This window comes from Anolis sagrei, chromosome 3 (genome assembly GCF_037176765.1).
Source record: "Anolis sagrei isolate rAnoSag1 chromosome 3, rAnoSag1.mat, whole genome shotgun sequence".
NCBI lineage: Eukaryota > Metazoa > Chordata > Lepidosauria > Squamata > Dactyloidae > Anolis > Anolis sagrei.
The window spans coordinates 101,774,252-101,787,849 of record NC_090023.1 but is presented as its reverse complement, the minus strand read 5'-3'; the positions used below and the strand labels follow the sequence as shown (position 1 = coordinate 101,787,849).

Sequence of the window (13,598 nt, the reverse complement as noted above, 5' to 3'; positions counted from 1 at the left end):
AATACCTTGATCCTGCTGCACTGCAAAACAACCTATTTTGTTACTATTGAGTTACTATTAAAGAGAAAGATAGGTGTCTCCTTCCAGCCAATAATGGTTTACTCTTTGCAGTCGGAAGATATGAATCTAATTGTTAAGACAGAGCAATCTGCAACAACTAAAGTAGTACTGCAATTTATCTTTTAATAAACTGTCAAATCATCCGATTTGTCTTTTTCCCATTGTTCTAAAACACTGCAGATAACCTTATAACATTATGTTTCAAAATAATACAGGTTTGCTACAAATCTTTGCTTCTTTATCTATTTACAATAGTCGTATACCTAAGAGTATTTTTCCACAGATAGAAATGCTGAAGGGAAACACATGGAGAAACCACTTCCCTTGTCTGTTTCCTCTTTAAAATCAAAGCAATTAGGTGTGAGAGAAAGACTAACATGGATTTCTCACACAATTCTTATTCTCACTAGATTAGACTAAAGAGTTGGAAAAGCTGTGGGTGTTATGAGACTCTTAATTCCCACCAGCCCCTAATTTTACCAACACTTTTCTGAGATACTTTCAGCATTGCTTTACTGTGGAAAAGTGGCATACAAACAGAATGGATGATGGTTGACATTCAGGGCCTCAAAATATGAGGGGTTTTTTTTTCCTGTCCTCCAAAACTTTCTACTATTTATAAAATTCAAGCACTTGAATTCAAGAGTGTGCCTAAGGCTTCCTTGAATTAGACCAATTCATCTAACAGAAGTGTGATTGATGTAAACAAGCATTTCTGTTGAAACTAAATAAATAAAAATTGGAACAAGTCTTCCACAGCATCACATTAAAAGGTCCATGGCATGTGGGTGCGTGCATGTGTATCAAACTCTGCAACCTCTGCATAATTCAAATTTAATCCCTTTTCAATAGTAAATACTTTGTTTCACAAAAATATATTTCAATTTTACTTTTCTATTTTACTTATTTTTCTCATTTCTTTCGTCAACCCTATTTTTTTTCATATCCACCCTATTTTAAAATTGTTTAAGCATGTGACCATGTTGCAAACAACATTCCTTTTAAAAAAGCTTTTAAAGGAAAAAAACAAAATGGAAGAATAGCTCTATACACACATATACATACATGCACACACAAGTAATGCTGAAAAGAACTTGCAGACTTAAATGGAAGAGCAATGATTCTGTCTGAACAAAAGAAGACACTTTGCTTTTGTACTCATGCAAATCCATTTTGTTAATGGAAAGTACTTGCCTATTGCCAAGGTCATTGTTTTGAGTTTTCCCCTGACCAGTTTCACAACCATTCCTTTTTGAATTGGGGTAGATCGGCAGCACAGTACAGAACGACACCTCCTGGCCAACAAAAGGAATTTGTCTTCTAGGCCTTTATCAAGAGCATAAGCTAGCGTTCTTCCATCAATGACTAAGCCCAGCCTTGGATGTGCCAAAGACGATGTTAGGTAGACTGGAGTCAACTTTGTGGTCTGTTTCTCTGAAGATTTTTCTGAGGTTTCATTCAAAAATTTAGATTCTAAGCAGTGCAGGTGCTGTTCCAATAATGTGGCACACATTTCCTAGAACAGAACACAATAATAATTAGGAAAGAAAGGTATGCCATACCAGGAGCAAGACTATCTAGTGAATTGCATCTCCTTGTTTAAGCGTGCCCGGGCTCTTCGGTTAGCTGAGGAGGTGTTTGATATGGGCATTGAATGTTTGCCTTTGTTTGTTGGTAACTCTGAGTCCCCAAGGAGAGATAGGGTGGGATATAAATAAAGTTGTTGCTGTTGCTGTTGTTGTTGTAAATCCAACTTCAAAAGCTTACTCTGTTCAGATGACATATCGCCCCATTAAAATTGGCAAAAGTTCACAAAAATTGTGGTAATAATTTCAGGAAATGCAAAAAGTAGAAAGGCACATTTTCCCATACATGGTGGACATGCAAAGATCTAAAGCTGTCTGGCTTGCAGTGAAAGAAGTACTGCAAACTGTATTAAAAAACTTAAATCAGAGATATTTTTCTAGGTTTAGCTAATGGAAGTATAGGCTAAAAGATACATTCCCCCGTCCCCCAAATGCAGTAATAGCTGCTTGCATTATTTATGCACAAAACTGAAAATTAGAAAAGATTCCTTTAGTGGATGTTTGGCTAGGTTGATTCAATTGACAGAGATTGATAAACTCTCTTGTATATCTAAAGGCACATCTACACAGAACTTTCAGAACAATTGGATACTATTTTTATTGTATCGGAAAAATCAAAGAAGTATCGAGTCTTAATGGGTTTTGACAATTAAAATAAACTCCTTTTTATATTTCTGCTTTATTTTGGAAAGTTAATAACAGAAACCAAAGTAAATAGTAAAAGATGGTTTCTAGTCTGTATTGCATTTTAGTCTATCTTTGGCACAATAGCAACAAATAAATAAAAACTATTTCAAACAGTAATCAAATGAAGGCAAGTGGAATGTTTTTTAATTCCAAATCAGTTCAAAAATCTGGACCTTTTTCAAAAAAATAAAATAAAAGGCACCAGTTGGGTCCATAAAGTGAACCACACTTGGTGGCACAGGCTTGGGGAAACACCACCAGTCTCAACTGCCTAATGTTTGAAAGAAGAGGCAGCCAAAGAAAAGCATTTGATGAACATGTTATTTGATCCAGAAACTAGAGTTTATGGACTCCTTTATTTTAACAATGCATTAAGATATGGATGTCTGTAAAAGTGGAAAAATTCCATACTCTTCATCTGTGAAGTAAAATATGTTTTTATCCTTAAATCACAGGTCTTTCACAGCTGCCCCTGCTGTCAATTATTTTGTACTTGAGAAGGGAAGGGATCCTTTTTAGTGACAATGTTGCAAGGCTTCCAAGGGTTCAATTCACACAGTGAATTTCCCTTTAACGTGGTGAGAGCTGAACCTTCAAGAATGTTTTTGAGGCAAGGGAACTGTGAACAACTCAATATGTCATGAGCTTCACACTACTGTGACATAGAAAAGTCAACTTTTTGGACCACAGAAACTTTTCCAGGTTTAGCTTTTAACATTTGTCAAAATTGCAAGAATCAATTCCTACTTGTCTTTCTTTGCACCAGTGTGTATTGAATCACAGATCAAGATTGCCATGATATGAAGGTTGAAAAAATAAGTATTGCATATATACAGTTGTTCTGGTGAAGATGTAACCCATGAAAATATAGACTACAAGAAATCTGCTAGTCCTTAATGTGTCACCAGATTCTCCAGCATTTTGCAACAACTAAACATAATTGTTCCTTTACTGACTTTCTTTTATACTTTATTACACCTACGGCAGTTAAACGAAACATTTTATGTGCTTCCTGTGACAACTGAATGGCAATCATGCTTAGCTAGTCATAATATTCAGGGCCCATGGAAGTATCCACACAGAAAAAAAGATGAGCTTTAAAAAAGAAATAAATTAATAAAAAGACAATGGTATTCAATTTTCAGCAGAACTTCAATAAGCAAGATTATCCATTTTATAGCAGGAAATATATTATCCAAACAACCCTATTTAACCTGAGCTGCAAATCAGATACATCATATGACTTAACACAGAGTTCAAACCCTTCTAGACTTTATCTTCCATTAGTCCTAGCCAGCATCATCAATGGTAAGAGATGATATGAGGTGAGATCCAATATGAATTGGAAGACCACACATGCTCCATCTTGGTCTGACATGTGTAAGACCATGCCTTCTCATTTCCTTGTTAATCCTATAGTATTAACAAGAAGTAAGGGTTTTTATTAAAACACCGCAGTTTCCACAAATGTATTATAGACTGTGCTTGGTTTAATAGTTCACAGAGATTGCAGGCATGTTCCAGACTGCAACAGGACTTTGTAGCTTGCTAACTCTCAAGAACCTTGCAAGCAGCAATACATAGTAGGCAAGCTGTGTATAGTTTGAGATCTACCAGTTTTACAAGCCTCATACTGTGTGACAATGTAATCATACCGATGAATCAGCATTCAAGGTAATGATTTCTTCATCATGATCCAGCAGCTTGCAAGCATAAGCAATGTTAATAGCTGTTTCTTGCTTATCTCCAGTTAGAACCCAGATCTGCAGCCCAGCCCGGCGAAGATTTGCAATGGTTTCTGGGACCCCATCCTGTAAACGGTCTTCAATGCCAGTTGCACCTATCACATAAGAAAAGAAGATGGAACCAGGATTCAAAGGAGTGAATCATAAGTTGTAGTTAAGAGAAAGAAATAACCAAACTGACATCTTAGATTTAGGGCAAGTTTACTCTGTTGACCAATAACATTCCAGTGAATCATGGGATTTTCGGTTTCTTTCTTAGTTTCAAATGCCTGCATTTCACATCATGCAGCTGTGACAGTTAAATTAGAATAGCTGTGCAGTATAAACAGGCCCCAAGTTAAAAAGTTGAGGAAACAAGGAAAAATAGAAATCAGCAAAGTTTGGCTGCTTTAAGCTTGGAGTGTACACCTGAATTGTTGTGAATCATATCTTATCTGACTACCTCTGGATAAAGAAAAGGACTTCTTGGGGGCAATGCTGATATTACCTTTGCCTATATACCTAAAACTTAGTAACTTGTAATATATGAATATTATTCACCTTTGTGCCTAAGCTGAGTGTACAAACCATAGCTGGTGACTCTGATGTCAGTGAAGTGGTGAAGTTGCTCTAGTTTTTAGTTCAAATTTTAAAAGCATCATTCAAAGTACTGAATCTATTTTGGGATAGGTTTCAGAAACACGGATAGCTCGTTTCTAGTTTGTATCAAACTCTGGAGCACACTCATTGTCTCTTGTATATTAGAACCGCCAGCTGTCACTGTGTCTGAAATTACCAGAGCTTGGAAGATATATTTTTGGGGCTGCAATTCTTACAACTATCCATGTTGTAGTATAAAACATTCCAAGCTCTGGGAAAGACCAGCTTTAATGCAATTGTCAGATAAACATTCCAGAATCCAAAGTGACCATTCCTACATTTGTACAAATGTGCATCACAGTCATCTCCCTCCCTCTTTTCCCCTGCCCTCTCAATTTCTTTCTCTTCACAGCATGCAATCAAAACAAAAAAGTCCGGTGGAAATGTACTTTTGGAAGCAGACGCTTTGTGTCAGTTTTGTTGCTGCTGATGGAAGTTGGCAGCGGAAACCCTTTTTTCTCAGTGGTTTCTTTTCTTCCGCTCTGCAGTTTGTGAGCATTGATTGGTCTATGAGCTTACATTTTCCCATTTCTGAGAAGGCTTCTCAGGGCTTAATTGGCAGAGCAGATGGTTTAGTTTTGACAGGGCGCCTGCTTTCATTTATCCAGTAGGATTTAATTCATTAAGGTTTACACCTACATCCAAAGTCATTAGTGATATAACAGAACAAAACTATCTTTTAAATTGATACAAAGACTTCAGTGATAGAAGAACTTCATGAAGTCCAAGTACTAGAGTTAATGACCAAGCACTCAAATCATGCAACATGGGAATATAGACACATATTATATTATATTCTTATCATTACTTGTGAATTTTGTGAATTTTAGTACATTCTTCCAAAAGGAGCTTATCAATTTTGCATTTATCCGCACTGCTCAAAGGCAAAAGATCCAGCTCTTCCCAACATGGGTTGGGACATGCTACACTCACTGGTTATATGGATATTAAAAATGAGGAGCCCCTCTCTTTCAGAAAAACCTCAATTCAGCACAAACACAATGAATGAAAAAAAAAAGAATCCAGACTTTGAATAATTTAGCACTAAAAGCTCTAGGATCTTGAACAAGGGTCCTCAAATGTTTTAAGCAGAGGGCCAGTTCGTGATCCTCCAGACTGTTGGGGAGCCAGACTATAGTTTGGAAAAAAAACTGAATTCCTATGCACATGGCATATATCTTATTTGTAGTGCAAAACAAAATATAGAACAACAACATATTTAAAATAAAGAACAATTTTAACCGACATAACCTTACTAGTATTTCATGGGAAGTGTGGGCCCGTTTTTGGTTGATGAGATCATCTAGTTAATTAGGATTGTTGTTTTTGTGTGCCTTCAAGTCATTTCAGACTTAGGGAGGGGGGGCAGATAAATGACATTGGAAGGCCACATCCGGCCCATGGGCCTTAGTTTGGGGACCCCTGATCTAGAAGTATACTAAATCAGTTTTTTATTCAGTTTCCTTACTTCCTCCAATCAAATTATGAAGAAGTTTGAAAATAAAATTGAAAAATGAATTCATGTCCCCATTTCTATTCCTATTTTCAAGTCACATTCTCAATTGTTATGCATAGCATTTTCACCTATTTATGTTCTAACCTAGCAGTTTGAAAACATACAAATGTGAGTAGATCAATAGGCACCACTCTGGTGGTAAGGTTACGGCGCTCCATGCAGTCATGCCAGCCACATGACCTTGGAGGTGTCTACAAACAATACTGGCTCATTGGCTTAGAAATGGAGATGAGCACCCCCCCCCCCAGAGTCGGACACAACTGGACTCAATGTCAAGGGGAAACCTTTACCTTTACTTATGTTCTGAGTTTACCTAATAGATGTAGATCTGTCTCTATACGAGTGGCTGACTGAAACAGCAGCTCCTCTCGGTTGTCAATGGAAGATTCTGCTTCAATGTGACTTTTTAACCAGCAAGAATATTGCTCCTTGCTCAGCACCTGTTGGAAAAAGAATGTAAGAATAAGAAGACAGAAAATATATGCTACAGGCCAGCACAGAGTTTCTCAATAACAAAATGGTAGAGTTTACTATTGATTGCTGGAAATATAAATATACCCAGGTTGTGGCCAAAGGATTTTATTATTTAAAAGCCTGCAAAACCCAAAAGATGACCCTTGAAAATAATTTATCAGGAGATTGTAAGTGCTTACTTTTTTTGCAATGCACAAAGTCCTCAGTCCATCAGCAGCATAAAGATTAAGAAAATGTTGAGTTTTGCTTTGGATTTTCTTTTGATGCTTGCCCCTGGGTTCATCTGGATTTCATAAAAGAAACATGAGACTCTTAAAATGAAAAATACCAGTAATTTGGCGGCCTTAAAACAAACAATCCTTTCCCCTCATTATTACAGTTGGAAAATAAACCTTAAGAACACTGATTTTGAGCAATGCTAGCAGAATCCTGTACAGAAGGCAATTATTGGGTGTAATCCGCTGCATTTCATTTCCCTTTTAAATGTTCTGCAAACTGTAACATTTACAATTGTTTACTATTCAGTTGCTTGCCTGGATGTACTTGGGAGTTCCAGCTTTACATAATAAAAGGGACATGTTGAATATCTCAGTGTATTTGGCATATTTTGGGCTGCTCAAATGCAGTTTGCTATAGAAAGCTGAAATGGATAACTTAATTTGTGTCTGTCATCCAGTAGCAACCATTGCTAGTGTTTAATGACTGTTTTCATGGAATCTTACTATTTATGATGAATAGAATCTTCTTATTTTTCTATGTATTGTATTTCACAGATTTATTAGATTTAATTTAATTATCTACTTGGAACTTCTGTAAAAAACATAGAGATAAAACATTTTATTTAAAATGAGGGCTAATGACTTAGTTTTAGTACATAAAAAGGAGATCTGTTTCCTAGAATATCCATGTTTAGGGAAGAAACCATACTCAGTTCTGAAATGGTGAATGCAAAATATATCTCTCCTATCTATCTTCATAATTACCTTCAATTATAAACATCTTGCCATAATGCACTTCCTTGTAATAATAACCTAGAATGCAACATGCATTCAAATATCGTTTTTAACTTACGCTGTACAGACCGCATTATCAGAACAATAAAGTTCACTTTTTGCTGTAGAAAGGCATCTGAGTCTTAATTCTGCGGCTCTCTTCTGGCTTATGCTTATGAAGATTTAATTTTAAAAGTTCAAGCCTTGCATTTTTCTACATTCATTAAACTAATATTGCACAATCAGATTCTGTTTTTCTCCAGCTTTTCCCAATAATATTGAAGTAATTATGATAATATATTTATGCTGAAACCAACATTAACCATAAATTGGAAGACTACATTTCATGGATCTGCAAGTCGTAAGTATGTCAAAGAAAACAATCCAATTTGACTAGAAAACCTGAAATGCAGTACTTGTTTCAGCTCTGCATTTTATTAGCAAGGCAATATAAAAGAAAAATCTATAAAGTACCACATTTTTATTGATTTAACAGATCTTTCCTTCTTAAGTGCTTGCCAAGAATCTCTGCAAATGGGAGGGAGAAGCTCTAGGTATGAGCAGCTCATCAAATCGCACAAAGGTGGCCTTCAAAGCCAACTGATTGAAATAAGCAGTTTTAAACATTTCTCTTCTGATTCACAGCATGATCATGTATCTTTGAGAAGCTCCTCCATTAAAAATATGAACTTCCTGCTCACAGTTGGACATGTATCGCCATTCATTACCCCTTCCTCTGAAATCTCCACTAACTTTAATTGCCTGATTTCTATCTCACATTTTTCAAAGCCAGATTGATTTGGCTTCATATTTTAAGACCATCCAAAAGTCTTTTTGAGTTTTAGCAAAGTTATGACCTATAACTGTCATTAGAGACAAGGACTTGGAATCAAGAGCAACAAATCTGATGGTCACATTATTTCTCATATATTTATTAGTTTCCTTTATAATCCACATTTCTTCCCATGAGCTCAAAGTGGTACACATAGCTTTCCCCCTCTATGCTTTATCCCAGGCATGGGCAAACTTTGTGAGAGCTGAAGTCCAAAACACCGGGAGGGCTGAAGTTTGCCCATGCCCACTTTATCCTCAGAACAGTCTTGTGGTGCAAATCAGTGTGAGAAAGGCACACAAAGTGACTGATCCAAGATTATGCAAGGAATCATACCTCACTGCCCAGCATGGCTGAGTGGGGACTTGAACCTTCAACTCAAAAATAACAATTCAACATTGCAACAATGAGCAGCGGGCAGTTGTGTGATGGCTCTTTTCATCTTTCTTATTCCAGTGTGAGTGTTATGGAAAGCCTTGTACAAAATGCAGATATGGCCAGGAATTAGAGAGGAATTTCCTGCTTTTTTGTCAGTTTCACTCCCAACATCCCCATTCATTCCTCCTTCATATTTCCATGCCAGGCAGTGAAACATGGAGTAAGATTCTAAGCATGTTCTCCTGCTATAGGGATTTTTTTTTGTGATCAACATGGAAATTTCAGGAGTAGAAAATGGGGTGACATCAGGGTCAGGAGAATCATGGGAATCTTCATTCCCTTTCTGTGCTTAACTTCCACACTCATTAGCAGTCAACACAGCAATTAGTATGTCCAGAAACTGAACTTTTGCAACCTGAGGTCCTTTCACACTCAGGGGCGGCTCAACCCATTACGCAAAGTAAGCATTTGCAGTATAGTTGATTTTGCCCAGGGGCGCTCTTGAGGCGCTCTTGGAGGGAAATAGACCTTGACATATGCGAGTTGTAGTTACTGGGATGTATAGTTCACCTACAATCAAAGAGCATTCTGAACTCCGCCAATGATGGAATTGAACCGAATATGGCACACAGAATTCCCACGTCGAACTGAAAAAATATATCAGTGACTAGCTGTGCCCTGCCACGCTTTTCTGTGGCCTATAGTAAGAATTTTCGAAGTAGAGGTAGATATCTGGACTACCTATTCCTTCCCCCTTTTTCTTCCCCTTCCCTTCTCTCTCCTTTCTTCCTTCCCTATCTGTGGAAGGGTTGACTTTGGGTGCATCTACACTGTAGTTTTAATAAAGGAGGATGAAGCTGGTGCGGGGAGGAGAAAAAGGAAGGAAAGAAAGGAAGGGGAGGGAGGGAAGGAGAAAAAGGGAGGGGGAGGAAGGAAGGAGGGTAGGAGGGGGTTGGACCGGATGGCCTTTAGGGCTCCCTTTCAACTGGTTGGCCATCCGTTATGAGGGCTTTGATCGTGTCTTCCTTTACTGCCAAATGAAGTTGGGCTGGATGGTCTTTAGGGCTCCTTTCCAAGCAGTGTAAGTTTCGTGTGTCCCTATTACCCCCATCATGGCACCTTCCTCCTTCCCTTGTGCTGTGGGAGTGTGTGTGTGTGGGAGATAATCAGAGTGTGTGCACAGAGTGTGTCCCACCTCCCTCTTTTTTCCTTCCCCCCCTCTCTCCTCCCCCTCCTCCTTCTCCTCAGCCTTTGCCCTTTGAGCCCTTGCCTTAGTGTTCCTTAAGGGCCGCAGCAGCTTTGGAACTTTCATTCTGTGTCCTCAGCATGTGGGTGAGGGGAGGGGGCAGGGGAGGTGTGTTGTCGTCTTCCTTTTTTGAATTTAAAGGTGTTTTTGTGGGGTTTTTTCAGTGATGGTCACTCCTTGGATTGTGAGGACTTTTATTGCCAAATTTGGGGTCATTTGGCCCTGTAGTTTTTTTTGTTTTTAAGCCACTCATTGTGTACAGAGCGTTTTTATATATATAGATTGGTTGGGGGGGGAGGTGCCAAAATACTGTTTGCTTACCGTTGAAAATTACCTAGATCCGCCTCTGTTCACACTACACAAATATAGCACTATAATCCCACTTTAATTGCAATGTCTGAATCCTATAGCATTCTGGGGTTTGTCATCTGTTGAGTTTTCTTGTTGGCTATTCTAAACATCCTTATCTGAACTCAAAACAAGAAAGGTTTATAGGCTGTATCAGGTTGATCCAACCACAAGGGACGAGTAAAAAAAATCCCACCAAATCACAACTCACAGCTAGGTTTCATTCAAAGTAATAGGGCATGATAGTTCAAGCGAACTCTTATAGCATTCAGAGGAAGTCAATATTCATTGGTATCACTATACAGAAGGGATCCAGGGATTTCTGTATTTACTCTAAGACCAAGCAAATAGCCACCGATTTAGACAATAAAAAGGAGATGCAGCAAAACGTGCTTATTTTGCCACATTATGAAAAAACACATTGATAACATGTAATTCTGGAAGTGAACACCTAGAAATTAACACCTGGAGAGATGTAAGGACTCACAGCAATGAGACCTTACTTAGATTTGCCCAAGTTTTTTAAAAAACTAGAATAAGATTACTGGTCTTGCATGGATCAAAAGAAGAAGACACAACTTCTCATTCTTTTCAGTTTACAGATCAGTAGTGTAGCTGAGATATCCAGCCACAGTTTCCAATACACTTTATCATGGGAAATAAATTGAGTGCATGTTATACCTGAAGAACAGGGCAGAAGAAGATCCATGATTGCTGAATCGGCTCCTTTAGTATAAACATTTATTTCGTCAGTGAGGGGATGCCTGACAACCACAGACATTCTCTTCCGGACTGAGTCAAAGCCCAGGATGTGTAAGAGTTCAAAGTTTAATCTCCCCAGGTGAGGTAGCTCTATTGATACCTGGTCAGGCAGTCGGCCGACCAGAGCGCAATCGTATGCCCTGGCAGCATAAACAAGGGCAGCTTCATCTGGACTTTCTGCCTCATAACGCAGTTCACTTTCTCCCGGCCCACTCCCATTCCCCAGGGTCTCTTTAGATTGCTGACAACTGTAACTATTGTTATTCATCCTGGAAGAGTTTGCAAACTTTTCTTCTAGTTTCAAGAAAGTGCTGTCTGTAGAGGCTGATGAAATTACACTGGATGCAGCACGCTGTGTTGATTTGCTGGTTGCCAGGCTTGAGGAGCTGCTGTTGTTAGATCCAGAGGTCAGGCGACTGGGAGTGAGTCTCCGAATGAAGTCCTCAATGGTCTTTACTGGAGACTTCAGTTCAAATCTGTATCTAATCTTGAAAAATAAAGACCAGCAACAACAAAGAAATGAAGTAGCTGAGATACTGGATATACTGTATATCTTATTGAAAGCACAAATTAATAAAATTAGGAGCAAAGAAAGGCGCCCTGCACCTGCCCAATTGCTCACTCCTGTTTAGAGGATAAAACACCAGCATCTGCAGGCTCATATATTGATATAAGATTAGTCAGCACTTTAAAAGATGGCTGTTATAGTACCCTTTCAGATTTTCCTTCTCCATCTGTGTGGCCTTCATATGTGCTGGCTGACAATTCCCAAGTATAATCTCTAGTTTGGCCTATGTTTACATTGGCTTGGAACCAAAATGCTCTTTTCTTAGCAAAAGGCCACTCCTGTAATGGCCTTAAAAGGTGTGCTTTCTACTTATTAGTGGAACATTAAATTAGACAAGTGATCTCAACTCTGAAGACAAACTTACAGTTCCATTACATCTTTTTCAAGAATTGGTATAAACTATTTTCAAGAATTTTTAATGCGCTAGTGGTGTATATAATATGCCTGGTGCCTTATTCACCATGTTTCTCATACAGTATGACCCTCATATGCACAGGACCAGTACCCTAGGTTTCACCTACCTGCAACTGACAAGGTTGTCCAAGAAATCTATGGTATGATTGTGCTGAACATTACCATCAAATTTATTTATTCATTTATTTACACCCCTGGGGTAGCTCAAAGCGGTTTACACATAACAAAGTATAAAATCAATGGGATAATTCATCATAAGATACAACAAAAAGACATTTAAAACATGAAATATAAACATTAAAACAATTAATAAAAACATTTCAATGTTTTTAAAGCTATTTGTAAGCTGCCTTCAGCCCCCCGCTTTTCTGGGTAGAGAAAAGTGGGGTATAAATAAGGCAAACAAACAAATAAATAATAAAATCACAAATAAAATCTTGTGATCCAAGTATGTAGACCAGGCCATTCCAAATGTCCTAGCTAATTCATAGGTCTTCCAAGATAACACTATGGTAAGTTCTGCCAGATGTTGGTCATTTCACTAGAATTCACTATTATCTATGTTTTGTTTTTACAGCAAATTCACAAACATATCCCTCCATGGACATGGAAGTTATACTACAATGTAATGCAATCTCTGTTATGCTTTGGTATTGCCTTTGAAAAACAGCTACACAAGAGTTCTTGGAAGAACTTCAATATATTTTTCCTTCCATTCTATTTGTGTGTTTTTAAAACCTTGCAGTGAGTGAAGTAGAGATGACCAGGTCTTAAATATATTTCTTAAAACATAAGGCAGATCTCAAGAGGAAAAAGATACAAATGAGAAAAAAATAACCCAACCCTCTGTTTTACGTTTTAATTGATGGTGACAATTTTCTGTGAGAGAGCTATGTCACCTCGTGAATACCTTTGAACTGGCCTTCAGCGATAGAACAATAAAAATGAGACAGACTCCTTATTGGTATTAGGCATGTGTGTGGTAGGTAGCAAACAGGAAATAAGGTTTCAATTCTGTTGAGATTATATCTAAAAAAAGCACCATTATTAGATTTGTTAGTGGTCACTCCCAATCTGAGGAACTTCCTGCCATGAAAGGCTGCTTCTGTTCCCCGCTTTTCATTCTGGTGGTTCTTAGCCTCATACTGAGTTTCGTTTCTAATCCACTACTATTAATAATTTTTGAACTGATTTGTCTTTTAACTGTTTATAAAGTTGCTATTTCTCATCAGTATATGCTCTATTTATTTCATTATTTAGCCAGTTTGAGTTCCAGTATGAGAGACAAAAGTGTGATGGAAATCAAACAAATAAGCATTTCATATTTATTTGCACCACTGAATGTAATGCA

The 13,598-nt window shown here is 37.9% G+C and overlaps 1 protein-coding gene across 1 annotated transcript in view; it reads right to left on the bottom strand.

Annotated features, from left to right (window-relative positions):
* The window catches only part of ATP10A (ATPase phospholipid transporting 10A (putative)), a 172,479-nt gene that overhangs the window by 25,083 nt on the left and 133,798 nt on the right, over positions 1-13,598 (bottom strand). Inside the window, exons 10-14 of the mRNA XM_067466820.1 lie at positions 11,185-11,752; positions 6,887-6,990; positions 6,547-6,673; positions 3,989-4,173; positions 1,255-1,576 (exon numbers count right to left, since the gene is read on the bottom strand). Coding sequence (XP_067322921.1) covers positions 1,255-1,576; positions 3,989-4,173; positions 6,547-6,673; positions 6,887-6,990; positions 11,185-11,752 — 1,306 coding nt within the window. The remainder of the gene's footprint in view (positions 1-1,254; positions 1,577-3,988; positions 4,174-6,546; positions 6,674-6,886; positions 6,991-11,184; positions 11,753-13,598) is intronic.